Genomic DNA, 27710 nt, shown 5'->3' with positions numbered 1-27710 from the left:
AACTAATGAGCTATTTCAATATTCAGGCAGCATTTACTAAAACACTGGTGCTACAAAACTAGTACAATTTTTTTAAAGTGTTTGGTACCGTATATACTCGGGTATAAGCCGACCCGAGTATAAGCCGAGGTGCCTAATTTCACCCCAAAAATGGGGAAAAATTAGGCACCCACGTATAAGCCGAGGGGGAAATGCACCCCCTCCCCCCCCCACAGGCTTACCTGACCGGGCTCCAGGCGCACAGGCAGGCGGTGGCGGCAGCCCCCTCCCTGCGCGCAGGAGGCCCCGCAGGGTCAGCTGGCAAGCGGGAGGACCGGCCCGGGTGAGGGGGGGGTGGGAGAGGGGGGGGAAGAAACCACCGCCGCCCAGCAGAAGGCGGGGTGGGGTGTGAAGAAACCGCCGCAGCCGCGCAGAATGCGCGATCGCGCAAATGGCGCGATCGGGTGGGGTGGGGGGGAAGAAGCCGGTGCCGTGCAGAAGGCGCGATCGGGTGGGGTGGGGGGGAGAAGGCAGGACAGCCCGCCCATCAGCTGGCCGGCGGGAGCGCGCTGGGAGAGGGCCCGGCAGGTGAATTACCATATTGACCCGAGTATAAGCCAAGGTGAGTTTTTTAAGCCAAAAAGTATGGCTAAAAAACTCGGCTTATACTTGAGTATACACGGTAAGTAGATTTACGATCCTTGTTTGTGTCAAGGAACACTCAGAACTGTCACTGTATGTGCCATTGTAACACATCAAATTTCAAATACTTTAGCTTCATGAATGCTCAAATATTTCTTCATGATAATATTGCTACATTTCCATTTCATAAGAAACTGAGGTTTCTCTAAACAAATGAATCCCATATAATCAGAATTTGTGTAGTTAATTCTGACCTGAAACCAAAAAGGACTTTCTGGGGTAGCTATGCACCTTTTCTCTTTGTGGTCTGAAAAGCAACTTACGGTGTCCTTTACAGCCATAAAGCAATGACATATCCAGCGGCGTGTAGTGCCATCTCGACAGATGTAAGAAAACGCCCTGTCAAAATTCCTATCTGGAGCGCAGAAAGAAACCTTCTCTATTGTTTGATCAACTATAAGGTCCTAGAGAAAAGAGATACCAAGAGGACAATTCTTAGACACATTAGCATTATAGGAAAGTATTGCAAGAAACTTCCTTACCTCCCCTTTACAGGGGTCTGAAACCTTTTACAATTAAAAAGCTGAATTCCATCAACATTCAGAGCAACAGATTAACAAACAGCAAGAAAGCTAACTTGTATAACTCAAAATATTCAACTTGACATTACTGATAGCTAATGTTGATTAATAATCCATAATGTTGATTACTAATCCATAAGGTTTCCATAGACTAAAAAGTGGTTGTCGGGAGATCTTTATTAGGAAGTGGCAAATACAAGTTCTCACAATACGTAAGAAATATACACAGGAGCAACTTAGGTTGTTTTAACGCACTGGCATGAATCTATGTATGGGTTGTACTTGGATTCCTGGCAGCTGCTCACCTCAATTATTTCCCTTTCTGTGAAGCATCTGTAAGAAGCTCCTTTAGTTCCCCCCACCAAATGTTTGCTTGCTAATCCAGTCACATGCTGGTTATTCTAGCATCTTGCCTACTCCTGCAATATACCTTAAGTTAGAGATTCCATTTTATTTTTGAAGAGCCATAGTTGGTTCTGTTCTGATCCACATTTGGCTGTACAGCCAAACCCTGTTCTATCATACGTGAGCCTTTATTAGGAGCAGAAATGGAGATGAACATGAATTCCGTTTTCCTAATATTTGTCATCCTTGAAATATATATGCGGAGAGCTCTATGTAAGTCCAAGGAATGCCAGCTCCTTTCCTTTTGAGTGGATGGATTAGGGCAAAAGGATGGCAGGTGTAATTCCTGGGCCTGATGACCTTCTGAAGTATGGGAAGCAGAGGGAAGGCGTACATGAGGCCCGGAGGCCACCTGCTCAGGAGAGCATCCACCTGTTCGGCTTTCAGATCGTAGAATTGGGAGAAGAACCTCTCTACCTGTCAGTTCTGAGATGAAGCCAAAAGGTCTACAGCGGGTACTCCGAATCGTTTGGAAATGGCCTGGAATATTTGTGGATTCAACATCCATTCCCCTTCCTGGATGAATTGATGACTGAGCCAATCGGCTTGGGTGTTTAGACTGCCCCGGATATGTTCCGCTCTCGGAGATAAAAGATGTTTCTCCGCCCACTCCATGATGGCCGACGTTGGCACAAGGAGCGGGACCCACCCTGTTTATGTGGGCCTTGGTGGCCACATTGTCCATGCAGATGAGTATGTGTTTGTTCAGTAGAAGCTTGTGAAATTTGAGTAGTGCTAGATGGACCGCCTTGAGTTCGAGGAGGTTGATGTGGAGAGAAGCCTCTGATTGATTCCATACGCCCTGGGCGTAGTAGCCTGCTATCGTGGGCCCGCATCTCTCGAGGCTGGCATCTGTGAACACCTGTAGCGGTTGATTGTGGATATAAGGTTGTCTGGCTGTCAGGTTGGCAGTGTCGGTCCACCAGGATAGGCTTTTCCTGGTTGCCTGGCTCAGGATAATGACTTGGTCTATTTTGTGAGTGATGAATAATTGAAAGCGACGCAAGGCCATCTGAAGAGGCCGGGAATGGAATCGGGTCCAAGGATTCAGGCCCAAGCAGGAGGTCATAAATCCCAGACGGCTCGACAGTGCCATAAGGCAATGATGTGGTGCTCTTGCAGTGGATTTGGCCACTGCCACAATCTTGCGTGCCTTGTCTGATGGAAGGCGTACTGAGTTGGTCGTGGAGTCTATGAACACTCCCAGATGTAAAATTTTCTGTATTGGTATAAGCAACTTTTGGCTTTGTTTATGATGAAGCTGTGCGTTTCCAATGCGTTGACAACCCGATTTGTGTGTTGGATAGCTAGATCGAAAGAGGGCGCACATATGAGGAGGTCGTTCAAATAGGGATGAATTTGAATCCCTTCCCTCTGTAGCATCGCCACAATGAGTACCATTACTTTGGAAAAAAACTCGGGGGGGGGGGGGCAGATGTCAGGACAAAGGGCAATGCCCTGAATTGCAGGTGTAGATCCATGTAACAGAACCACAGAAAATGCCGGTGGGACGGATGAATGGGTATAGGCATGTAAGCCTCTGTAAGATCTATGGAGGTCATGAATGTGGCTGGTCGCAGTGCTTCCACGATGGTTCTGAGGGTCTCCATATGGAAGTGTTTGGTTTGTATGGAAAGATTCAGGAACTTTAGATCTAGAATTGCTCTCCAGTCCCCGTTCTTTTTTGGGACCGTGAAGAACACGGAATAAACTCCTTGGAGGCGTTCCAGGGTGGACACTTCCTCTACTGCTCCTATTTGGAGCAGATGAGAGATGGCCTTCATAGATCTTTGATGCTTTACCGCACTGCGGTAGCATGGTGACAGGATCTGGAGGTTTGCGCTGAAATTCTATTAAATAACCTTGTTGAATCAGTTGCAGTACCCAGGCATCCGCCTGGGATTGGCGCCACTGTGGAAGGAAAAGCTGTAACCTTCCCCCCACTACACCCATCCTGGAGTCACTGCTTATTTCCTTTGGGGAACTTGTCATGTTTGCCCCCCCTGAAGGACTGTGACTGAAAGGGTCGACTGAATCTATTGAAGCGTCGGAAGGAACCTCTTTGAGAGGACCACTGAGGACGTCTCTGATCCTGTCTGAATCTTGATAAGGTATGGTAGTATCGAAAGAACTGAGAATGTTGGCCATAACGAGAATCCTTTCTTTGAGACTTAAGGAAGGTTTGGGTCTTGTCCTTAATTTCGGAGAGCATCTTGTCCAAACGCTCTCCAAATAATTTCCCCCCCTTGTAAGGGTGTGGTCTTGGCTCTGTAGTCAGTTGACCATGGCCTGATCCAAAGAGCCCTGCGAACAGACGTATTAGAAGCTACTGCCCTGGATGCAAAAATCACAGCATCCAAGGATGCGTCCGCCATAAAGGAGGAAGCCTTTAACACTCAGGACAGGCCCTCAGCTACTTTTTTATCTGCCGTGGGTAGAAGCTGTGTGAGTTTCTTAACCCAAGCATTAGATGCTCTAGCCATAAGGGCTATCGAAGTGTTAGCTTGAATAGATAGAGCAGCAGCCTCATGGACTTTTCTGGAAAGGAACTCCATCTTCCTATCCAGTTGGTCCTTAACAAATCCTACTCCATCTTCTGCAAAAAATTCGGAGGACTGAAGCGCAGTAACTGGAACATCCACAACAGGCAGCTCCAGCATCTCCATAGCGTAAGGAGCCATTTCATATAGCTTTTTGGCGCTGCCAGAAAACTGTTTGTTATGTAGAGGCTTGTCCCATTCTGACCTAATGACTTTCTCAAAGTATTCTGGCAGTGGGACCTTAACTGACTGGGCATCACATTGTGGAAAATATTCCTTAGAGCCCTTACGCCTGGATTTGAGTTTGGACTCCTCAGAGGCCTCAGCCTCCTCTGATAAATCTAAGGCAAATAAGGCCTTGGCCAAAAGGGCTTGAAAATCATCAGGACAGAACAGCCGGGGCTGCTGTTCCTGCATAACTGGGAGCTCTTCATCAGATACGAACTCTCCCTCCTCCTTATCATCAGCTCCTGAGGCCATGTCTACAGAAGAGCAGTTATCCCTATTGGGCTGCTCTTGGAAGTTTTGCACAGATTTCATAGCCGCTTTAGTTGGCCATTGTCTGGAGGTGCCTGCCATATTACCCTCAGGTTCCTCCCGGAGAGGGTCTGATACAGCTGAATAAACTGGGGAAGCTGCCAGATACCCCTGTATATTAGGCTGGTAAAATCCTTGTGTTGGACAAGCCTGTTGAAAAGGGAGAATGAGAGCCTGAAGCCTCTGAAAGTGCCTCTCTAAGGAGCCATCTATCATTGAATGCACTTGCTCAAAGGTAGGGTGTTTGGGGGGGCACCCTTCATCCGAAGGGGGTGGTACATTACCCTCCGTTGTCTTCTGTGCATCCAAATCTGTTGGCGCGACAGAGTATCCAGCGGGGACCATGTAGGTCGAAGCGGAACTCTGGATAAGATGGCGCTTGTTACTGCCTGCTTTTTCCCCACCATTTGTCTTCATCTTTTTGGTGGCTTTTCCATTTGGCTTAGAAGGCGGAGAAGGCTTGCCGGGCTCCCTTTCCGATAGCCCGCCACAGTGGCTAGCGGCAGAGGCCGATTTTAGTGCCAAATCCTGGTCTGCATCGGAAAGGAGCTCGATCTCCTCTGATGCAATCTTTGCAGCAGCCATTTTGTGTCTCGCGGCTATCCCGCGGCTCCTCTAATCTTCCTGTGGCTCAGCTGTTAGTCGGGAAGGAGCCCGGGCGCTTCCACTCCATACTCACTCACACAAACAGGAGGAGGGGAGGAAGGGAAAACGATTTCGGAATGAAGAGAAGGGAAAAAACAAATCCTTAGACTACTGTCACTTTCTGTCCTAGTTCCAGCTATGGCTGGATGTGCTCCCCCAGCGAAGGCAGGAGAAGAACTGGAAGTAGGCATTCCTCGCCCAGGAGACAGGAAGTTGTTTAGTTAGTCCTGCCTCCCCCTAGCAATGGAGCGAGAAACACCCAAGATTCCAGATGCCCTTCCTTCAGAGCGGGAAATGTTCGTATCAACTCAGTGGTTTTATCAAAACATAACAGAGACCAGAACCTCCTGAGCAGTTGCACTTGCTCAAAAATGTAGTGCAAATATCTATTAGCAGCACCGGAATTAAGAGCCCTCTATGGAAATGCACTGCAAACGCACTATAGAAACGCAAGTCTCCTAATGCAGTGTGTGTGTGGGTAAAGTGCCGTCAAGTCGCAGCCGACTTATGGCAACCCCTTTTGGGGTTTTCATGGCAAGAGACTAACAGAGGTGGTTTGCCAGTGCCTTCCTCTGCACAGCAACCCTGGTATTCCTTGGTGATCTCCATCCAAATACTAACCAGGGCTGACCCTGCTTAGCTTCTGAGATCTGACTAGATCAGGCTAGCCTGGGCCATCCAGGTCAGGGCCCTAATGCAGTAGATCTACCCTATTAACCCAAGGTAGGCAGGTACTTTGAACAACTATGGTAAATAATTTGAACAGCCATAGTTTATCCACATTATGACATGGTTTCCTTGCTTCTGGGAACCAATGCTCTAGTCATAATATTTGCATTTATACAGGGCTTCATTACAAACTATATCAGCAATCTTTACAGATATTCTGCAGTTGTTCCCCCTCCCCTCATATTGCAAATGACTGGCTGATAGTGCGAAAGTGTGATTGCCTAGGGCTATTTGGGGAGTTTATCGATGACATGTGGACAAGGGACTTTCCGGCCCTCTGCCAGAGAGCTCCAGCCTCAAACTGAAGCCTTTCATGATGGGTGACCATTTTTTGTATGGTGTCTTCCAACTTGTATATAACTGTTTTCACAGCCGCACCTGAGTATCCAATACTTCATGTTGAGAACCAAGGCAGGAAGGAGGCCATTGGTACTTTCAGAACAGTGTCCAAAATAATGCCAGAGAAGTGTTATCTCATGCCTCTTTATGTCATGCAAGGTATGGCCTATTGAGGCTGTCCTTATCTTTGACATAAAGTGACAGCTGCAACAGAAGCAAGTTATGTGGTTGTCATATCTCTGCTGTCCTCTTTCAGATAAGATGAAACACTGGATGTAGTCCCCATTCTACTGAAATTACTGGCAAGACCCCCAACCCCCTCACCGTGATTCGAAAGGTGCCAATTGCAACCTGGTGCAGGGTCAGGATAGCTCAGCAACAGGGCAGCTTTGGCAATCTACCCCAGGGAAGCTGCTCAAAAGGTGTGGTGGCAGTGAGCAAGCTTGGATGCGAGAACAGCGTCTCTGTGGGCCCAGGTGTGTTAAGGCAGGGTGTGGCTGTGGAGAGCAGGGGGCAGACAAGAGAGCAGAGCTCAGCTCAAAGGTGAAGTGTGAAGCTGGGGCTATAAAAAAGGGAGGAAGGGGAAATGGGAGGAGGCGGCTGGCTGGAGAAGGGGGAAGGAGGAGGTGGGCTGCAGCACCATGGCTCTTCTCCTGCGTTACATAGTGTGACCCTGAGGTGGGTGACGTTAACCACACCTTCAGATGAACTGATTTCAAAACCCCAGGGACTCCGGGTACGATGTTCCCTTGCCCCCAGAGGGCGCTACAGTGATGCAAGAGCACTTTAAACAGAGAGAGCGAGGACTAATTTAGATTTTTTTTAATTATATAATGGAGAGGTCTTAAAAAGCCAAAATGATAAACTGAGCCACTTATATCGGTATCTCTGATAAGCTGAACTGGGCAGTCATATATTTAAAAAGCTGCATCTAGAGGAAGCAACAAAGGTGACATATCAGCATCACAGCAGATCACATTTAGGAACCTTAGTGATAGGAGCCATTACAGGAGCCTCTAACCTTGGTTTTCTCATCAACCACTCTGAGTCCATCCGCTGAGACCCAAAGGACTGCTTTCACTGCCTTCTTTCCACTCTTGTAGGGAAGAAAAGAGAAACAGTATTATTGTAGCACTGTTAAGTTGGGCTGAATGCAGACTTCCTTTCTCCAGGAAACACAAAAGTCCGTGCGCAGATGATATCCAACTTCAGTAGGAACACCCAAAGCCAGATATTCAGAACTACAAAACCTCCAGAGAATCAAGCCGAGCCAGTCTTTCAAGAACACAGTGCAAAAGGAAGAGGGAAAGAATAGAAGAGGATGAACTGAGTGTGTTAATACATACATAGAAAAGGCAAAGAATCCAAGCTTAAATTCTTTACCTGTTCCAACACCCAACAAAAACAAAACCATCAGTTAACAATGATGCTTAAGGAGTTACACCACAGGTAGCTTTTGTTGCAACTTTTAGCAATGAATATTCTTCCTTTATCTTTTCATTACCCCCCAATGATCCCTTGCAGGTAGACACATAGCACTACTATCAGGTAGGACATTACTTTATATGCCTCCTCTTGTTCACATCACACGGCTTGGGACATGATGCGGCCAATAGCAACATGAAATGTCTTAACATCAGAGGGAGGTAGCAGCATCCAGCTTAAGGTTTAAAAGAATACCCCCCTCCCAGAAGTCGTTACATTAAATTATACACAATCCTAAATACCACCTTGCAATTTCTAAAGGCACAAATGATGCACTTGTTTCCTTCCATATTTTGCTATGTGAAAACTAGTTATTGGTACAAAATATATAGGTTACTCAAGACTGGAAACAGTAGCTGATACCTAAAGAATGTCTATTGTGAGGGAGAGGCTGCACCAGTTTATTATGTAGTGAAGCCTTAACACAAAGGCCTTGTTGTTCTGGGTGAAGTACACACAAGCATCTCAAATGCCTGGCAATCTTAGTAATGGCTTTTAAAAAGTGAAATAAGATAACTCCTTGTACCATTCGTTCTTGGTATGTTATTATTGTATTGTTTTACAATTTGTATATATGCCTTGAAGTGGAAAGACATTGTAAAAACCCTTTAAATAAATCAAAAATACTGTTAAGAATGTAACCCTTTCATTACTGAGCAGGAACCATCAGCAGCCTTGAACAGTAAATTACACCATTCAATCCTTCCATAAGGAGTTTTCACCAGACTGTACAACTCCTTTCATCTGAGCCCACAAGTAAGAAACAGACATTATGGGATTCTTGAAACTTCTGAGGGAAAGGGCAAGAGGAAAACCTCTATGTCATCTCCCAGGGTCAGCTGAAGATGAAGCTTCCAAGTTCTGCAGGAATCTGACACATGACAGTACTATACCAGGGATGTAACTCCTTATAGCTCAAACACAAGGAGGCATTAAACTTACTTTTCCAAAGAAGCCTTTGAAGAACTTCCTTTCCTGGAGGAACAGGGGGGACAAGTCGAACGCTATTACTGTAGGTAACTAAAATGTCCCAGAGATTCAAAACCCACATACATATACATGAAATGGAGATTGGAAGGAGAAGTAGCGAAAGGTTCAGAATTGTTGGTAAAGGATGAGGTAAGCAAATGTGAAACAAATACTGTGAAAATGCAAATAAAAGGAATTCCATGGGCTTTTATTAGAAAGACAGGCTATAGCTCTGAAATTGGTGGGGAAAGGAAGGGGGGGAATCAGACCCAATTTCATGCAAAATATTTATTTTCTTGGTCCCCTAAATTTTAGTAAGTTATAAACCAAACTTGGCAGTAGGGATACAGAGCTAGAAATTAACACATTAGAGAATTTTAAGTTGCTCTGGAAGAGGTGCAAATAACAGCTCAAACAGCATAAAATTAAAAGAAAATATCGTTATCCAAAGATTTATGTGCGTACAGTCTCACAAATAATTTTCCAAACCTAACTGTACTGAAAGAGTAGATAATATTTATGCCAAAATTTATTTTGAAATCAGGATCCATTCACTAACCAACAAGAAAACTCTATAGCATTTAAGTGTGTTTTCCCCACATTCTGCCCCATAAAATGTGAAAGGGACATTATATCCATACCCAGGCATCACAAAGGATATGTATTTTTATAATGCAAATTTTATATGCAAAAAGCGCAGATTAACAGAAACGGAGAACACACGTCTTGACAGCAATGAAATGTGGCAGCTTATATTTTATATATAATTAATTTTACAGTCAGGAAAGTCAGCAATTTCTGGAAAATAAAAAGTGCCAGATATTTTCCCTGACAGTCTTCACAGAATGCCCCTTGAAATTGGCCCAGCAACAGCCACCACCATTAGCAGCCACGAGTGTGCAACGAACGGCTTGTCACACGGATATTCTCCAATGTTCCCCCCACACCACCATACACCTTTAGCTCAAAGGATTCACAGCCTTTTGGAGAAAGCCTCCTACAATTTGTCACAAGGTTACAGAGGCAACAATAGACTCCAAGTCTGCTTCAAATGTAGGCACCCCTTGCCATCCAAAGCTCACTCAGGCAAATCCCACGCAGTAATTATTTCATGTGCATCATCTCCTACCTATCAGACACCTGTGATTGACATTGTTTCGTGCCTACAGTTTTGACCACTCCACAACAGCGGCTTTTACACCTTATTTCTTTCATCTTTCAGCATGTGGCATAATATCCCAAAATAAGATCAGACATTACTGTCTTGAAATATTAATCTCATATCCAAAGGAAGCTACTTTACTGCACATGATCTCTAAAAGAATATGGCTGAAACTGCTAGGCTGATCAAATTAAACAGGAACACAATATTATAGATACACCTAGTATTTATAGTTTCAGGTGGGCAGCCGTGTTAATCTGTAGTAACAGAGAAAGAGCCTTGGTTCACTTACCGTGAAGGCTTCTTCTGCTCGTAGGTAAGAAGGGCATCTTCAGTCTGGGTTATTTTCCTTCATTTGCTAGGGAAGGCAGGATTCAACAAAAATGTAGGCCTTCCGGTTCCCCGGGGGAAATGACCCCCTCCCTTCGGAAAGCCTCAGTAGTTGAAAAGCTTAGATACCAAACTCTTATAATTTAACTTTGTAAACAACATTTTTCCCCGATAGACAACGTAACAAAAGGAACAAACAGGTGGTAATGTAAACACCTTGAAGATAACATTAACAATTTCACTCAGGACACCCTCCCTTTTTTTTTTTTTTTTTTTTTTTGCGTGTGTGCTTCTGGCAGGAAGTAGGGAGGGGAAGATGCCCTTCTTACCTACGAGCAGAAGAAGCCTTCACGGTAAGTGAACCAAGGCTCTTTCTCGCTCTAGGTAAGAAGGGCATCTTCAGTCTGGGACTTACCAGAGCTGCTAAAGAAATAGGGTGGGAGCTAGTCCTCGTGCACTGCCTGAAGCACACCCAGGCCAAAAGCAGAGGAATCTCTGGAGAAGGTATCCATCTTATAATGTCTTGTAAAGGTCGACAAGGAAGACCAAGTAGCAGCATTGCAGATTTGCTCCAGCGACACCCTATGTTTAAAGGCTGCAGAGGTGGCTGCACTCCTCACAGAATGCGCTGTAATACTTGCCGGGATCCCTATACCGGAATTTTTATAGGCTAGGGAAATGCAGGCCTTTATGGTACTGCTAATAGCAGCTCGTGACATAGCCCCACCCTTGTTAGGTGCTGTCAAGGAAATAAAAAGGCGCTCTGACTTCCTGATCTGCTGAGTTCTTCTGATGTAAATGCGTAGTGCTCGTTTAACATCCAGCGAGTGCCAATCCCTTTCCCTTTGGTTAGAAGGGTGTGGGAAAAAGGTGGGGAGAACAATCTCTTGTTCGAGGTGAAAACGCGTATGGACCTTTGGAATAAAAGAGGGATCTGTCCGAAGAACCACTCTGTTTTTATGAAAGACGCAGAGCTCTGGTCTAACTGAGAGAGCTCCTAGCTCTGACACCCTCCTGGCTGAGGTAACCGCGGTGAGGAAAAGAGCCTTCATGCGGACCCACTTGAGGTCGACCGTTCTGAGAGGCTCGAACGGTGACTTTGTCAAGGCTAGTAATACAGTGCGCAAATTCCAGGAGGGAAATCTATGAACCACTGCTGGCGATGACAGTTTAACCCCTCTAAGAAATGCCTTGATGTGAGGGTGTTTTGACAAGGGGTACTTGGCTACTCGAGGTACCAAGGTGGCTATAGCGGCCAATTGACGTCTCATGGTGGAAACTTTAAGGCCAAGCTTTCTTCCCTCTTGAAGAAAGGCTAAAATATCCGCAACCCTTGGTTTCAGGGGATTTTTGGAGTTACGGTGACACCATGTGGCAAAAACCTTCCAAGTAGCCCCGTATATACGTTGAGTGGCTGGTTTTCTGGAGGCCAAGATGGTATCGACAATGCCAGCATCGTATCCCTGATCTAATAAGGCTCTCCTCTCAAGTGCCATACGGTTAGCCGATACCACCCGGGGTCCGGGTGGCAAATCGGTCCTTGTATTAAGAGGTCTTGTCTGGGAGGAAGACGCCAGGGAGGTTGGATGGACATCTGTTGTAAGGCCGGATACCATGGCCGCCTTGGCCAGTCTGGGGTTACTAATAGTACCGTGGCTTGGAGAGTCCGTATTCGTCTGATCACCCTGGGAATAAGAGGAAGAGGAGGAAATGCGTATAATAGGCCGGTCGGCCATGGGGATAAGAGGGCATCTGTTCTTTCCGCCCCTATTTGGTGATACCTGGAGTAGAACCTCCTGAGCTGGGAGTTGGCTGGAGTGGCAAACAGATCCACCCGCGGGTTCCCGAATCTGATGGTGATCTGATGGAAGACCTCCGGGTGTAGGGACCACTCGGCCTCGTCGAGGTGTTGTCTGCTGAGCCAGTCGGCCTGAGTGTTCTGGACTCCCTGAATGTGTTCGGCAGCTATTGACGCTAGATGGACTTCCGCCCACTCCAATATCTTGGAGGCCTGCTTGTGTAGAGAAGACGACTTGGAGCCCCCCTGCTTGTTTATATGCGCCTTCGCGGAGATGTTGTCCGTCCTGATGAGAAGGTGCATCCCCTCTAACTGAGGGGCAAAATGCTGGAGGGCCTTCCATATAGCAGTAATCTCTAGGAAGTTGATGCTTTTCTTGAGATGTTCGTGTTCCCAGAGACCTTGGGCTGGTTGGTCGAGTAGGGTCGCACCCCATCCCTCCAGGCTGGCGTCCGTGAATAATTGGACAGGTGCCTCGTGAATGTATTGCAGACCCCGAGCTAGGTTCTTGTGAACCGTCCACCAGGATAGGCTCGATCTGGCAGAGACCGAGAGGCTGAGTAGTTTGTGTCGTTTCTTGGCAATGTCCTTCTGGAACGGGCGAAGGAACCATTGCAATGGTCTTGCCCGAAAACGAGCCCATGGTACCGACGGGATGCACGAAATCATGTGGCCCTGTAGCTTGGCCAGTGCCATAAGTTGAAACGTTGGGGCGGATGCTGCTTGGTTGGCCAGAGAGGAAATAGACTTCACTTTCTCGTCCGTGAGAATGAAGGAGTTGGTCGTGGTGTCGATGACTACACCCAGATGAGTCAGTCTCTGTGAAGGGGTCAGTTGACTTTTGCTCCAATTGATCATAAAGCCGTGATCCTGTAAGATCTTGAGTACAATGTTGGTGTGAACCCGACTGAGCTCCTGCGAGGGAGAGCATATGAGTATGTCGTCCAGGTACGGGTGTACCTGGACCCCTTGCTTGCGGGCCTCCACCATGAGGGTCACCAGAATCTTGGTGAAGACCCTCGGCGCAGATGTTAAGCCGAATGGCAGGGCCCGGAACTGATAATGGTCGTTCTGACAGGTAAAGCGCAGGAATCTCCTGTGACTCTGGTGGATGGGGACGTGGAGATATGCCTCGGTGAGGTCCACCGAGGTCAGGTAGGCTTGAGGTGTTAAGGACTCTGAGATGGACTTCAGGGTTTCCATCCTGAACCTTTTGTAGATGACGAACTTGTTCACCCACTTGAGGTTCAGGATGGCTCTCCAGTCCCCGTTTTTCTTTGGAACCGTGAAAAACACGGAATACACTCCCAAGCATCGCTCTGAGAACTCGACGGGCTCTATGGCTTGTATGTCTAACAGATGACTTATAGCCTCTTGAGTGCGGAGCAACTTTTCTTTGCCTAGAGGCTGAGTTTTGGAGATGAATCTCGAAGGTGGGGTTTTTCGAAACTCTATCAAGTATCCGTGATTGATGATGGAGGACACCCAGTGATCCGTGTGGGACAACTGCCATGCTTCCGCAAAGCGGGTGAGACGGCCCCCCACTGGGCCGACGGAGGAGTCATTGTTTAGACTGCTGAGATCCGTAGCCAGCTCTGTCTGAGGGCTGGGTGGAACGTGGGGGTCTTGCATAGCGGCCTCCTCTTCGAAAGGAACCCTTAAATGAGTTCCAGGAGCCTCTTCGCTGGTCACCACGAAATCTTTGGAGCGTGTGGGAAGAGCGAAAGGAACGGGAGTAGGTTTTTTGGTCCCGCTTGTAGCTCTTTGGAAGTGCCTTTTTCTTGTCCCTAGTCTCAACTAAGATAGGGTCCAGCTGATCTCCAAAGAGTTTCCTTCCCTGGTATGGAAACCCCATTAGATCTGCCTTAGAATGGTGGTCCACTTGCCAAGGTCTAATCCACAGAGCTCTCCTCGAGACTAGTTGAGTGGCAATGGCTCTGGCTGAAAAGGAAAGGGTATCCAAGGAAGAGTCGGCCAAAAATGTGACTGCCTTTAAAATCCTCGACACCCCCTCCTGGGCTTTCTTATTTCTTTCAGGAATAAGTTGGCGCAACTTGCGTGCCCAGACTATAGCTGCCCTGGAAACCAAAGCCGATGTAACTGAGGCGCTAATAGCTAAGGCAGAAGCTTCATGGGCCCGTTTGAGGGAGACTTCTGCTTTCCTGTCCAGAGGATCTCTAATAGACCCCATGCCATCCCTGGCTACCACATCATTGGAATGTAATGCACAGACAGGAGCTTCCACCACTGGGGGCTGAAGCAACTGAGCCGAAGCAGGAGCTAGGTCATAGAATTTTTTGGCTGTAGCCGGTACCTGCCTACCTGCCAATGGTTTGTCCCACTCTGCTGTAATCAGAGAAGTGAAATAGTCTGGGACTGGGATGGCTCGAGAAGGGTTAGTATGTCTGTGGAAAAATTCCTTTGAACCCTTAAGATTGACAGAGGCTTGGGGGTCCTGTGGCTCAGACAAGTCCAAAGCCTCTAGGGTCTTAGCCAGGAGGGAAGGGAAATCCTCCTGAGGAAACAGTCTAAGCTGTTTATCCTCTGGTTTTGGAGGGTCCTCCTCCGAGGAGGAGACCTCCTCTTCCTCCTCCCCTTCGTCTTCAGAGGAACCTGGGGAGGATTGGGGCTGCATAATAACTGGCCGTCTGGAATGACCAGAGGACTGGCCAACAGTAGGCTTTTCACTTCCAGGCCTCTTGGGTCTATGGAGTGTACTGGGGCCCTCTAAAGGATCCTGATAATCCTCTGAGCCTCTAATGGAGGGAGTAGGGGACGCTTGAGCCGCCTGCAGGCCATCCACGAAAACGCTCCTAATGAGCTCAGTAAGCTCCGCTCTTAAAGCGGCCAGCCCCCCGCTATCCGAAGCCCCCGCGCGCGATGGTACGGTACCATGTGCTGGAACGTGGCTAGAAGCCTCAGCAGCCGTGAGAGGTCCAGGCGCCTCCAAAGTACCCGCGGAGCGTTCTGCGGCCTCCAAATCTCCTGGCGTCCGGCTAGCAGCCGCGCCTGCTGCCCGGTCCGCAGACGGGACAGCCTCCGACTCCTTTGGCGTCCGGCTAGGAGCCGCGCCCAGCGTCCGTTCGGAAGCTCCAAGCTTCACCCGCTCCGCCACGGACGTGGCAGCGGGTGTAGACGGCGCCCGGCTAGCAGCCGCGCCTGCGCCATCCTTCTTCATCCCGGAGGGACGAATCTTTCTTTTTACCCCTTCTTTAGGGTTCAGTTTTCTCTTTCTTTTGGAATTGTCCCCTTTGGAGGGGTTAGAGGGATCCCCGCGGCTTGGCGCAGCCGCCACCAGGAGACCCGGGTCTAAATCCACGGGTGAGATAAAATCGTCCTGGTTGGATTCCGCCATCTTTTTTAGGCGGGAAAGGAAACCCCAACCCTCCGGGCCCCAACACAGACAAAACAAGGGACCGACAAGGGAACAGACGACGAAACACCAACGACACAGGAGGTAAAGGGGTAACTGGGAAAGGCAACCGGGTGGGGAAAAATGGTAAATGTAACTATCTACTCTGAGTCTTGGAAGAAATATAATCGAAAAAATGGCGGAGCACCGCCACAAACCTGCTTCCCTGACAAAGGCAGGAAACAAAACTGAGGCTTTCCGAAGGGAGGGGGTCATTTCCCCCGGGGAACCGGAAGGCCTACATTTTTGTTGAATCCTGCCTTCCCTAGCAAATGAAGGAAAATAACCCAGACTGAAGATGCCCTTCTTACCTAGAGCGAGAAAAATTTGAGTCCCAGAGCATCTTCAAGGCCAACAACATTTTCCAGGGTATAGGCTTTCCAAGTAGCTCACAAAGTGAACCTTGACTCATGAAAACTTATACCTTAGAAAACTGTTAGTCTTCACGGTATTACCAGATTCAAATTTTGTTCTATGTCATATTTATAGTATCTGTGTATCTATAAAGGAATTTGGGTTGTTGAATTTTGTTCTATGTCCACAATTTCATTATAGAACCCTATTTTTATTTGCCAAAGAGCAAATGAATCTCAAGGCTGCATGTTTTTTTTATTAAAACGGGTTGCCACCACTGCCAAGTTAAGCAACAAACATCAAGAGAATCAGTCTTCAGAAGATATGGCAAAGCTAGGAGGTTTCTAAGAAGCTACCTAGTTTAGGAGACATCATTAGTTTTATTTTTAGAAGCATGGATTACAAGGAAAAAATTAGATGCCCCAGAAAAAGAACGATAAAGGAAGCATGCAAAATGGATTTTAGGGAAGCTATGGAAGTTAATATTCAGAAATAACACTAAGATAGTTTAAAACACAATTTATGTTTCTTTTACCTGCTAAAACAAGAACACACATTAACAAATGTATCATATTTGTAAACAAAAAATATGACACGTTAAGACACTAACAGTGAAGACAATTTCTAACCAAATTTAAAAGGATGGAGACAATGCAAGAGATATGCAGCTTCCAACATAGCTTACTAATGGGCAAGTATACGGTTATTATGGGTAAGTATAAGGCTGTTTTCAAAAGGAAAACTATATTTTAGAGGCTCTTAAGTATGTGCACTAAAACAAGAGCTTCAGACTTTAGGAAATTCTAATTTTAAATACAGTTGACTGTATGTACTTAAGACATTTACAGCCATACCGTGATGTACCTCATTGACCAGGTAGGATTTTCAGTATTCCAACCACATAAGCAAATTTCACTAAGCACATACTAACTCAGACAAGTGACAACACGTTACAGAAGAATTTGATAGCTTGATTTTAGCGCCCAACAGATTTAATTCTTAGGCAAGGTATTTGGTCTTACCACTCAAAAGCTGTGTAGCTACTGTGCTACAGCTATACCTTATTATCTAATCAAGTTGGAAACTGAGAATCCTCTGTTCCATATGTAACCTCTTTCCTACAGCTTCAAGCTTCCTTATTCATATTAGGTATCACTTACAAGACATTCCATCATGCTGTCTCCAAATTAACTCAACATTGTTATTTGCCCTTGAAACACTGGCACGATCCTCATCCAAATAATATGGGGTGTCTAGTGCATATTCCATATCAGCCAGGGTTTAATCAGGTAGCATAAATAGGAACACCACAGTTCAGTGAATACTGCTTCCTGCAGATCTGCTTTGCCTTCTTCCCCCAATCCCAGCTGATAAATGCTTTGCGGCTATTCTAAAATGCTAATTTATTCTGTTAAAAGTACAGATAAGAGTAATGCTGCTGGAACTACCACATTCAGGCAGCAGGTGGCAATAAAAATGTAATAAAAACCAACTGATCCCACCCACTCTTCCTATAGCATACTTGAAATAAGTATGCTCTATCTGAAAGGAAAAGACTGAACATCCATTAAAATGAAATATGTTGTATTTGATCCAATATTTAGATTTAATAATAATTTGGCTTTATAATAATGTTTAATTTGAAAATGATGTTTTATAAGTACAATACATAAAAACTTTTGATTTATTATAAGATGGATATTAGGACTATGGAGAAATATTAGTACTTTCACCATTATATAATGTTGTTTTATTGTGTATTGCATAGAAATACTTGTTTACTGTTTGTTAAACTATTAGATTATTTAATAATTGTTATTATTTTAAAATTTTAAGATTGGACCTTACTAGTCTAATTTTCCTTTCTGTATTCTTATTTCTTTACTTGTGTGTGTGTGTATAAAAATAATAAAATATATTTTTAAAAATGAAAAACAAAACAATTGTTTTATATCTTGTACAAGGGGTGGATTACATTTTTGGTGCAATTAACCAAATATGAAAACCCTCAACAGCAGCCAGAAAAAGGCACAATAAAGGCAAATTTTTACAGCAGTACAGAGAGGGAATTCTGCCATTTAAACAGTTTACCATATACAAGTCATTCTGTTTTGACAACATCAGGTTGTTACAAGAAGTCCCACACCTAAATAGATATATCTAGAATTCTGTCCTTGAATGACTTCAACACTGTTTTTAAAAAACTTCTGAGCAAAATCTATTCTACTGCATGCGAAGAGACATGATTATCCTGTAAAAATGAAAGTTCAGCTTGTAGAAATGGACCTCAAGTATTGCTATTAGGCTAGCCAAGAAAAAAGCCATACTGATAAAGGAGCAAAACACAGAAGGTGAAGAACATTCATGAAACGTTTGGATCCCTAAATAAGAATGCTCATGCTTTTGTACACATGAAGCTGCCTTATACTGAATCAGACCCTTGGTCCATCAAAGTCAGTATTGTCTATTCAGACTGGCAGAGGCTCTCCAGGGTCCCAGGCAGAGGTCTTTTTTGTTGTTGTTGTAAAAAGAGCAGCTCTGTGTGTCAATACAAAAAACCCACAGAAGGACCAGACCTATATGTCAATATCAATAAACTTTTTGCCTAATTTCATTCGCCAATACTTGAAGAGAACTAGTTACATTTTAAAATGGTAGTATTGAAGGTAACAGGAGTGTATGTATGAGCTCTCTCTGAACTTCAGAGTAAGATTTCAAAAATATCTTTCCTGCGTTTAGCAGAAAAGGCACCAAGAATGGGCTTATCCTGAACGTTGCAGAAAAAAGTTTCTGGTTCAGCTACTTCTACCCACCATGACAGAACATGCTGGTGCAGGTGAACGTTAACTTCAGAATGATTTTTATTTTCTTTGGGAAATATGACAGCCGGTCATTTACTTAAGTTAGGAATCTGAATAGAAGCCAAACATATATCTATTCTTCTTTGGATTCTAGAAATATACTACATCAAAGTGTACTAAAAGCTCATGTTATATAAAATTTCCTTACAAAGCCACAAGTGCACTGATTAAAACTGGAAAAATATTAACATGAATATTTAAATGAATATTTAATGAATATTTAAAATAAGTATACATACAGCTTTCAGCCTCTTCACAGCATCTTCACATATATGCATTCCTCTCGATTCATCCACTTCCACATGTCCCAGATACTAATGGGAACAGAAAAGTGGGGGCAGATTAAAAGCAAAAGCATTTAACTAGACCAGCTCCTCTGAACACACAGAGCTCTCGTTAAATTGATTAACTACTTCTTATTTATCCTGTATGTGAAGAGAACAGCAATAAGAGGCAGTAGGAACTCTTTAAAGAATTACCAAAGGTGTCCACATACACAAAACAGTTATCAATATAAAAACTAGCCATGAATGCATTAAAAACACATGGAACAAATTTATGGGTTGGATCCAGACGAAGCTTTTCCTGTAGCAGAATGGAACTTTCCTCCTCCCCTCTCCCAACAGTGGCCCACCGATCTGCATAAAATGCTACTCCTGGGTGCATAGGGGACCAAGGAATGACATTAGAAGCATCTGCAGCAGGAAGGGGGGGGAACAGGGTTGCACTTAACTGTAACTGATGTTCATTAAGTGTCTTCTGTGCAGGCACACATTGGGGAACTGTGCATGACCAGGCCTGCCATGGAGAGATTATTTTTCCAGCTTAAGTTTCCACTGGGGGCGTCCCTCCCACGGAACTGTTGCGACCGTTTCCCACCGAAACGGTCATGTGGTCCAAGGAAACAGTGCCCTATCCCTCAGTTCCACCTGAAATTATGCTGACATGAAAGCTTGCAGCGGAGGTGAGACAGAATGCATGCCTGCACAGAAGACACTCGAACATCAGTTAAAGTTAAATGCAACCCAGTTTTCATTTTTCCATCTTCTGTGAAGTCTCACATTGGGATTTTAGCAAACTATTCACCAAGGAGGTAAGAAGAGCTCTCAGAACCATCTTATTGGAACACAGATTGAAGTAATGCCGGCCTGTAATGCTTCTCCTGTTTATCATGGCTCCACCCACCTCACAATTTTGTGGTACATTTTTTAAAAATTGCATGTGAGCAATAAATCAACACTAAAGGAATCAGGAATGGCCAATCAGAACATCTGCAAACTCTGTTCAGAAAAACAGTGCATAGTGTAAGGGTTCCTTGAAGAAGCTCCACAATAAACTTCCAAATCAACATCAATTTAGGTCTACATAAAAGCCAGCAGCGCAGAACAACTATCCAGAACATGCTGTGATCTGTGGTGCCCCAGAGGTGAGGAAAACACTGATCAACACTACTGTCTGGAAGAAGCCTCTGTCTCACCTACCCTCTTCTGGTTATGTGGTCTACCATTTGCCCCAAACTGGGGAGTGGTTGTCAGTTTCCACAAATCTTTGTTTTCACAGGTGCCCAAAGCATTGATTGTATATTCCTTGAATTGGGAACTAGGGATAAATTAAGGGTTGGATCCAGCCCACTTTCCCACTCACCAAATTCATGTATTCTGCTGGTTTACCAGTCACCTAGTTATCCAGTAGATGCCCTCATTAAGATGAGGCTTTGGTGACGGAGACTCTATGACTCATTTTGCTAAGGGACTTCAACATTCATGGCCAAGGGCGCCAAGCCTGGGCTAGCTCAGGATTTTGGGGCCTCCATAGCCACCACAGATCTCTCCCAGGTTGTGACAGGCCCAACTCATGAACGACACACCATGGACTTAATCTTTTGAGCCTTTGGGGGTGATCAGGTTTGGGGGTTGGAGGTCCAACTCCTATGTCCTCAGGCATAGGCGAACATGGCACTGGCCTTCAGCAGAAGCAGGGGGCCAGGTAAAATGGTCTACATTTGGAGAATTATTTATTCTACCAGACTCCAGATTAGGACCCCAAATGTCAGCTCTGTTGAGGCTGTGGTGGGAACTTGGAGTGTGAAGCTCCTGGAAGCTGTTTTTTATTTACAAAATTTGTATCCCCCCATTCCACTCTTACAAGGGCCACCAAGGTGGTATTTATTTATTGACAAGGTTGCTCTCCAACATCCCATCCCTTCTTGCCCTCAAGGTGGAATCCAGCACCATGTATAGTTCCTTCCAGATCAAACTCAGAGGGCTGATGTCAGAGATAAGTTGTTATTGTGGGACCTGCCTTGTGGGGCTCCACAAAGCTCAGTTTTATCTCCTGTGCTGTTCAGTCTTAATGTAAAGTTCCTGTGAGAGATTATTTGTAGCTCTGGAATTGAGTGTCATCAATATGGTCTAGGCTTTCTGATGCTGCTATAGCTGTTCTAAGCCAGTGCCTGGCCTAAGCTTGAACAAGTAGAAACTGAGTCCTTCCCCCTCTGGTTTTTACCTACAGATGCTTCACTGAGACTTCACTCATTTAAGCAAAGCCTTTTGAAGGGGCTACCCTGCAAAAAGTTAAAAAACCAGCATTTTCTTCTATGGCTTTGACCTGGTGGAATGGCCTGGCTGATGAGGTCAAGAAGGCACCCACGCTATTGTGTCACAGAATATGTAGGTGGAGCTGTTCAAGTAGGCACTTCTATAAAGGGAACAGGGCTGTAGTTTTCAGTATCTGAAAATTTTAGGCAGTTCCCACCCCATACTGCAGTGTTCAGTGGATGTATTATATTGCCTTTAGCTGTTCCCTTATGGTGTAATCAATTATATTGAATTATTATACTATATCTGGTCTCCAACTGTGCAGTCCAATTTAATTACTGTTTTTGAGCCTGTATGAGAAAGGCACCTGATATAGTAAAATAAATTGGTTGTTAGTTTAAACTCCGTGCAGGGCCTCATATTCCCCCTCCCCCAATTATCCACTTTTTGCCTCCTAGTCCAGTTTCCTTTGCTAATATGTATGAATGAGTAGCACAGAGACATAATAAGCCAGTTTGGGAGAGGGGGCTGCTTAAAATCCTGAATGTCCCCAAGATTTGTAGACTGCCTCCCAGGAGACTGATCACGGTGGGTAATTGTGTTCATCTGTCAATAGCAGTATAAAAGAGCCAGAAGCACCTTAATGATTAACAAAATTTCTGGCAGGGTATGAGCTTTTGTGAGCCACATACCCTTCCAGAAATTTTGTTAGTCTTTAAGGTGCTACTGGACTCTTGCTCTTTTCTACTCTAGAAGATAATGTTTTCCAACATGTGCTTCAAAAACATGTGCATGAAGCTAATGCCTATTATGATATGAATTATTAGCATGTAAACACTCTCAGGGTAGCTTAATAGTTTGTCACATGCCAACAGGTCCTTTAAGTGGTTTCTTCAGCACTTACTGTTTATCCCTGCAGTAGCCTTTTAGCATGAACAAGAAACAACTAGCCATCTTTATCTACGGCGTCTCTAGACTGCCCAGCACACATTACTGCTGTAAAAACAGAGGGCAGAAGAAGTCAACAAACACAAGTCAAACCCAACACTATTTTTTTCTGCCATTTCCTATGTGTTCTGGGTGTGTTGCCATAGCTGCTAACACAAAACCAGGGAAAACCAGGATATAAAATAGCATTGCTTCAGCTTACAGTGCACAGATTTAACCAGCAAAACTTAGCCAAAATGGTCTCATTGTCTGCCTTCCTTTCTCCTCCAGCTCCAAAGCACAGCACTTGAGTTTCAAACATTTAAGTCAGAATCTTGATGACTAGTGTTAGCTACATGGAGTTACACTTTTACTTTATACGAAGTGTCAACTCTGGGTGAGTAGCACTGAAATTTATAGTATTTAGTATAGTGTTAATCATCTACAGAATTCTGCTCCATGTTTTTGCTGAAACTGCAGTAATCTATACAACTAGATTTACAGGGCTTGCTAAAGGTATCTGCAAAACAAATAAAGCTTTTTCATTCTCTACAACAGAGTGTCTATGAAAATGAGTAAAATGTATCAAATGAGTAGGTGGTAATTTTAGGCAGTCTGAGGGACAAAATTGGGATTTGGCACCAAAATGAATTATGCAGATAAGGGACACTTCTTACTTATATTAATGGCTTCATAGAAAAGAAATTATCTGTTAAGGCTGACAGAAAGGGAATGGAGCCATGGTAACAATCATAGAGTTGGAACGGACCACCTGGGTCATTTTGTTGAACCCCCTGCACAATGCAGAAAATTCACAACTACTTCCCCCCACACCCCCAGTTACCCCTACTCCATGCCAAGAAGATGGCCAAGGGGGGAAAATCCTCCAGGATCCCTGGCCAATCTGACCTGGAGGAAAATTGCTTCCCAACCCCATAGTGGTGATCAGCATCACCCTGGGCATGTAAGAAAGGGCCATGAGAACCAAACACTGACGTAACCCTTCCTGCCCTCTCTCTCATGCTTAAGTTCACAGAATCAGCATTGCTGACAGACGCCATCTAACCTCTGCTTAAAATCCTCCAAAGAAGGAGAGCCCATCACTTTCCCAAGGAAGCCTATTCCACTGAGGAACCACACTGTCAGAAAGTTCATCCTAATGTTTAGCCAAAAACTCTTGATTTAATTTCAACCCATTCGTTCTATTTCAACCTTCTGGGGCAACAGAAAACAACTCCACACCATCCTCTCTATGGCAGCCCTTCAAGTACTTAAAGAAGACTGAGGAAAAGTAGGAATTGAGGAGTTCTGCCCTCTCTTCATCATCTGTTACTTCTCTGTTCCGCAGTGGGCCTACCATATCCTCGTTCTTTTTCTTACTCTGATCATAACAAAATAACCCTTTTTTGTTGTGTTTAGCATCTCTTGCTAGCCTAAGCTCATACTGATCTTTAGCTTTTCTAACACTACAAGCACTGGCTATTGGTTTATATTCATTTATAAGGCCCTTCTTTCATTTCCTAAATGAATCTTTTGTATTTCTCAAATCTTTAGAAAGCTGTTTATGGAGCCATCCTGGCTTCTTTAGGCTCCTCCCATTTTCCCTTCTCACAGGAAAAATTACAGAAAGCTGGAATGTTCCCAGTTTAAGGTAAATAACAGCTCAGCACTGAATACCTCTTTTAAAAACTTATTAACAATGTATATTTATCTTAGAATAAAGGATGCAAAGAAGAATTGGTAAGCGTACTCTGCATTTATCAGACTATTACCATTCTAGAATGGAGGGGAAGATGACTGTGATAGCACATTTGCCCTCCACAACTCCTTTATGGGAGCAATGCTTTATCAAATGACATGCACACACAAGGCAGTTTTAATTAGGACTATATTTGATTATAGGCTCCCTCATCCTATCCATATACAGGAAAATTTGCTTTCACTTAACTCGTACATTTTTACACCTGTCACACTTTTTCTGAGGGTTTGTAGTTGATATTACTGTACTGAGTAAAGTTAAACAGTATTTAATGTTCAGCCATTGGTTCAGTTGCTCTCTACTGCATAGAGTCAATGCACATTTCTACTGAAAAGGTGAGTATTTCTTTCCACTAACCTTGACGCAAGACATATTGAACTGGTTGTTCAGAAGCTAGTTGAGTGGGAGCTCTGAGTAGGAGTTTTAAGGAGGAGTTTAAAAATTTAAGCTAGAGCCCAATGCAGGTTAGGGTTTCCAGGTGGGTTACTGGGGCTGAAAAGCATAACTTCTCCTCTACAGTACATGTTTAGTGGCGCAATCCTATGAAGTTACTTCAGTCTAAGTCCCTGAAGTCAATGGACTTCAACTGGAGTTACTCTACATAAGATTGCACATTGTTGTTTTTTTAATGTTAGATCATTTATACCCTGTATTTCTCCCCAACGGGGGCCCAAAGCAGATAGTTCTCCTCTCTTCCATTTTTGGTCCTCACAGCCCTGTGAGGTAGATTAGGCTGACAGTATGATTGAAAGATCACCCACCAAGTTTCCACAGCAGAGCAAGGATTCAAACTTGGGTCTCCCAGTTCCTAGTCTATCATTTTAACCACTACACCACACTGGCTTGCACTGTGAAAGACGTCACAACTCCAAAAATGAGTTGGCTCCTATGATTGCATTCTACTCAAAGCAGAGAGTTCCACCATTAGAAGGCTCCTTGAAAGAGACACCATTAACAGAACTGAGTTGTGGAATCCAACCCCATTATTTCCTGTTTGAACACAATAGGCAGTTTTAAATATTAACTGTTCTGCCAGCAGACAGAGGACAAAACTAATTTGCCACAGAAGACTTAGGAGGAGCTATGCGAAGGTTTAGTTGTTTTCTTAGTACAAACTAAACAATGTGTTGGCGGCTGTATATGGCTACGTACTATGTTGCAAGATGTTGGAAATGGTGCCAGGCAATACATCATCTCTCAGAGATCAAATCAGCTATGAACACACACACATACCTCTTTTAGACTTCACTAAGGTCAATATTATAAATGGAATGTAATATGTTTTCTACAGTTACAGTAATGTGATCTCTCAATTTCATGCTACTTAGCTCAATTTTCTGTAGTAAAGGTGAAACTGCCAAAAAAAAAAAAAAAAGCCCACACCAATTTTGAGAACTAACAAGCCTAATATGTGTTCCTTTCTAAATACGTCAGTGCTCACTTGTGTATTCTCAGGGTGAATTCATGATATGGTAGTAGTGCAATAGCTGCTTGACAGCTATGTATATAAATGTGTGGGTGGGTGTGTACATAAATGATCTGTCCTGGATCCTACATCTTCAGCAGCTCTTTGAAGTTAAAGAGATTTCGGTTAGTACCATTTATGCCTAACGTTCACTTTCCTGACAGTGATAGTCACTGACAATTTTGCAACATTCCTGTCTCATCTGCAATCTGAATTAGTAGATCTTTGTCCCAACTTTTTTTGGGAGAAGAGATCTTTCCTTTCAGTACCAGCCAAAATATCACAGTTTCGTAACAAGACCCTTTTGATTCTCTGGATTAAGATACCTTCTGTCTTATTAAGGTGGAGGAAGAAGTCCACCTGATGCCATTGAGAGTGAACGAAACTTTTTATCTGAGCACGCTTAAATGCCCGCAAGGAAGCTCCACCTTTGTGTTGCTGTTGTTGTTCTTTCTCTGGAAAAGGACGTATGTTGTGCCCTCTTACAAAATCCAACCGACACATATACCTCCCCCAAAACTAACATGTAAAATTAATATATTTCACTGCTTCTTCCAAGTCCACACTGTGAATCACAACAGGCATACATGAGGACAAATGTAAATCAAGTTGTACACTACATTTGTTCCATGTTTGTAATAAGGCTATTCATCTAGGATTCTCACCTGAATCCAATCACTGTTGTCTTTTCTTCCAGGGAGAGGCCATGTCTCAGTAGTAAAGCGTCTGCTTGGCATGCAGAAGGTCGCAGGTTCAATCCCCAGCATCTCCAGTTAAGGGATCTGGCAGTAGGTGATGCGAAAGACCTCTGCCTGAGAACTGCCAATCCGAGCAGACAAGACTGACCTTGATGGGCCAACGGTCTGATTCAGTATAAGGCAGTTTCATGTTTCATATATAACTATCCTGCACGCACTGCTACTGACCCCCTTCCCAAACAGTGGATACAAATACGTATTCCTGTTACTATCTCAATCATGCTTATTTTTAAAAAGTGCTCCACTGATTTGGGGAGGGTGCCATGGCTCGGTAGTATAGTATCTGCTTGGCATGCAGAAGGTCCCAGGTTCAATCTCTGTCATCTACAATTTAAAGGACCAGATAGTAGGTGATGTGAAACACCTCCACCTGAGACCCTAAAGAGCCACTGCAAGTGAGTAGACAATACTGACTTTGATGAACCAAGGGTCTGATTCAATATTAGGCAGCTACATGTGTGTAATATATCCAACTAGAAAGTGGTATAACTTTGTTCCAACTCCCAGACAACTTGTGACGCATCTTTCCTGAACAAATGGGTCAGGACCACCAATCTGATCACATCATCATATCTATTCTTTCTCATATGTAGTGGCAACATCCATGCATTAAGACCTTTGGGAATGTAGTTTTTAAAACTATGGACGAAATAACTAAAGAGAATATCCTTTCTGACCATGGGATGCAGTACTGAATTTTCTCACCCAAAAAATTAAAACTGCACAATTCACAAAAAAGCACTTGTTTCAGCAACAATTTTAATAGCACAATATTGTGAACAATATGTTGTTCCTGCTACAGAAACATGGTTGCAGAAGTTATGGTTTACAATATTCCTAGAAAAAGTCAGTATATAGATCTACGTGGGCAGGGAACCAATATGCTCAAGAAACCTTCTTGCAGTTGTATACGGAATATTAGAATAAAACAAAGCTGGAGGAGAAGGTACATTTTTTATTGTTAACATAATTTTTGATGATGTACTAGCACCAATAATATGCAGGTCTTTTGTATATCCAAAATCTAAAAGAAGGACCTGGAAAGACACTGGATATATACTGCTTCCCATGTGAAAAAGTGTCTGTAATAGACTTTAATTTCCAATATACTACAGTAATCAGAACTACCTCCGACATGTGATTTGGTCAACAGCAATCGATGCACTAAACCAGTATACTATCGCCAAAAGAAAGTTAATCTGACTGATTTGATCTATCCCTATAAATGTATCTAGCCTTTTCCAAAAGCTAGTGTATTATCTCCTCCCATCTGGAAAGCACTTAGGTTTTACAGTGCTGCCATTTCATATTTGAACTCTCAGAGGGGTAAACACCCGTCTAATAATTAGTTCTATCAGAACAGGCCATTCCCAAGGGAGAGATGAGAGAATTAGCTTAGGAAAAGTTGCCAGTAAGTACAATTCTTTCCTAGGAAAATGGAAAACATTAGAAATGCAAAGATCTATGCAATTCTTATCCTACTTGAATACTTCATT

The 27710-nt window shown here is 44.1% G+C and overlaps 1 protein-coding gene across 1 annotated transcript in view; it reads right to left on the bottom strand.

Annotated features, from left to right (window-relative positions):
* NUMB (NUMB endocytic adaptor protein) overlaps positions 1–27710 on the bottom strand; it is a 74299-nt gene that overhangs the window by 10907 nt on the left and 35682 nt on the right. Inside the window, exons 3-6 of the mRNA XM_056851378.1 lie at positions 19008–19082; positions 8825–8857; positions 7419–7493; positions 945–1085 (exon numbers count right to left, since the gene is read on the bottom strand). Coding sequence (XP_056707356.1) covers positions 945–1085; positions 7419–7493; positions 8825–8857; positions 19008–19082 — 324 coding nt within the window. The remainder of the gene's footprint in view (positions 1–944; positions 1086–7418; positions 7494–8824; positions 8858–19007; positions 19083–27710) is intronic.

Source organism: Euleptes europaea, chromosome 6 (assembly GCF_029931775.1).
Source record: "Euleptes europaea isolate rEulEur1 chromosome 6, rEulEur1.hap1, whole genome shotgun sequence".
NCBI classification, from domain to species: domain Eukaryota; kingdom Metazoa; phylum Chordata; class Lepidosauria; order Squamata; family Sphaerodactylidae; genus Euleptes; species Euleptes europaea.
The sequence above is the reverse complement of the archived record's forward strand: the minus strand, read 5'-3'. Positions and strand labels throughout refer to the sequence as shown.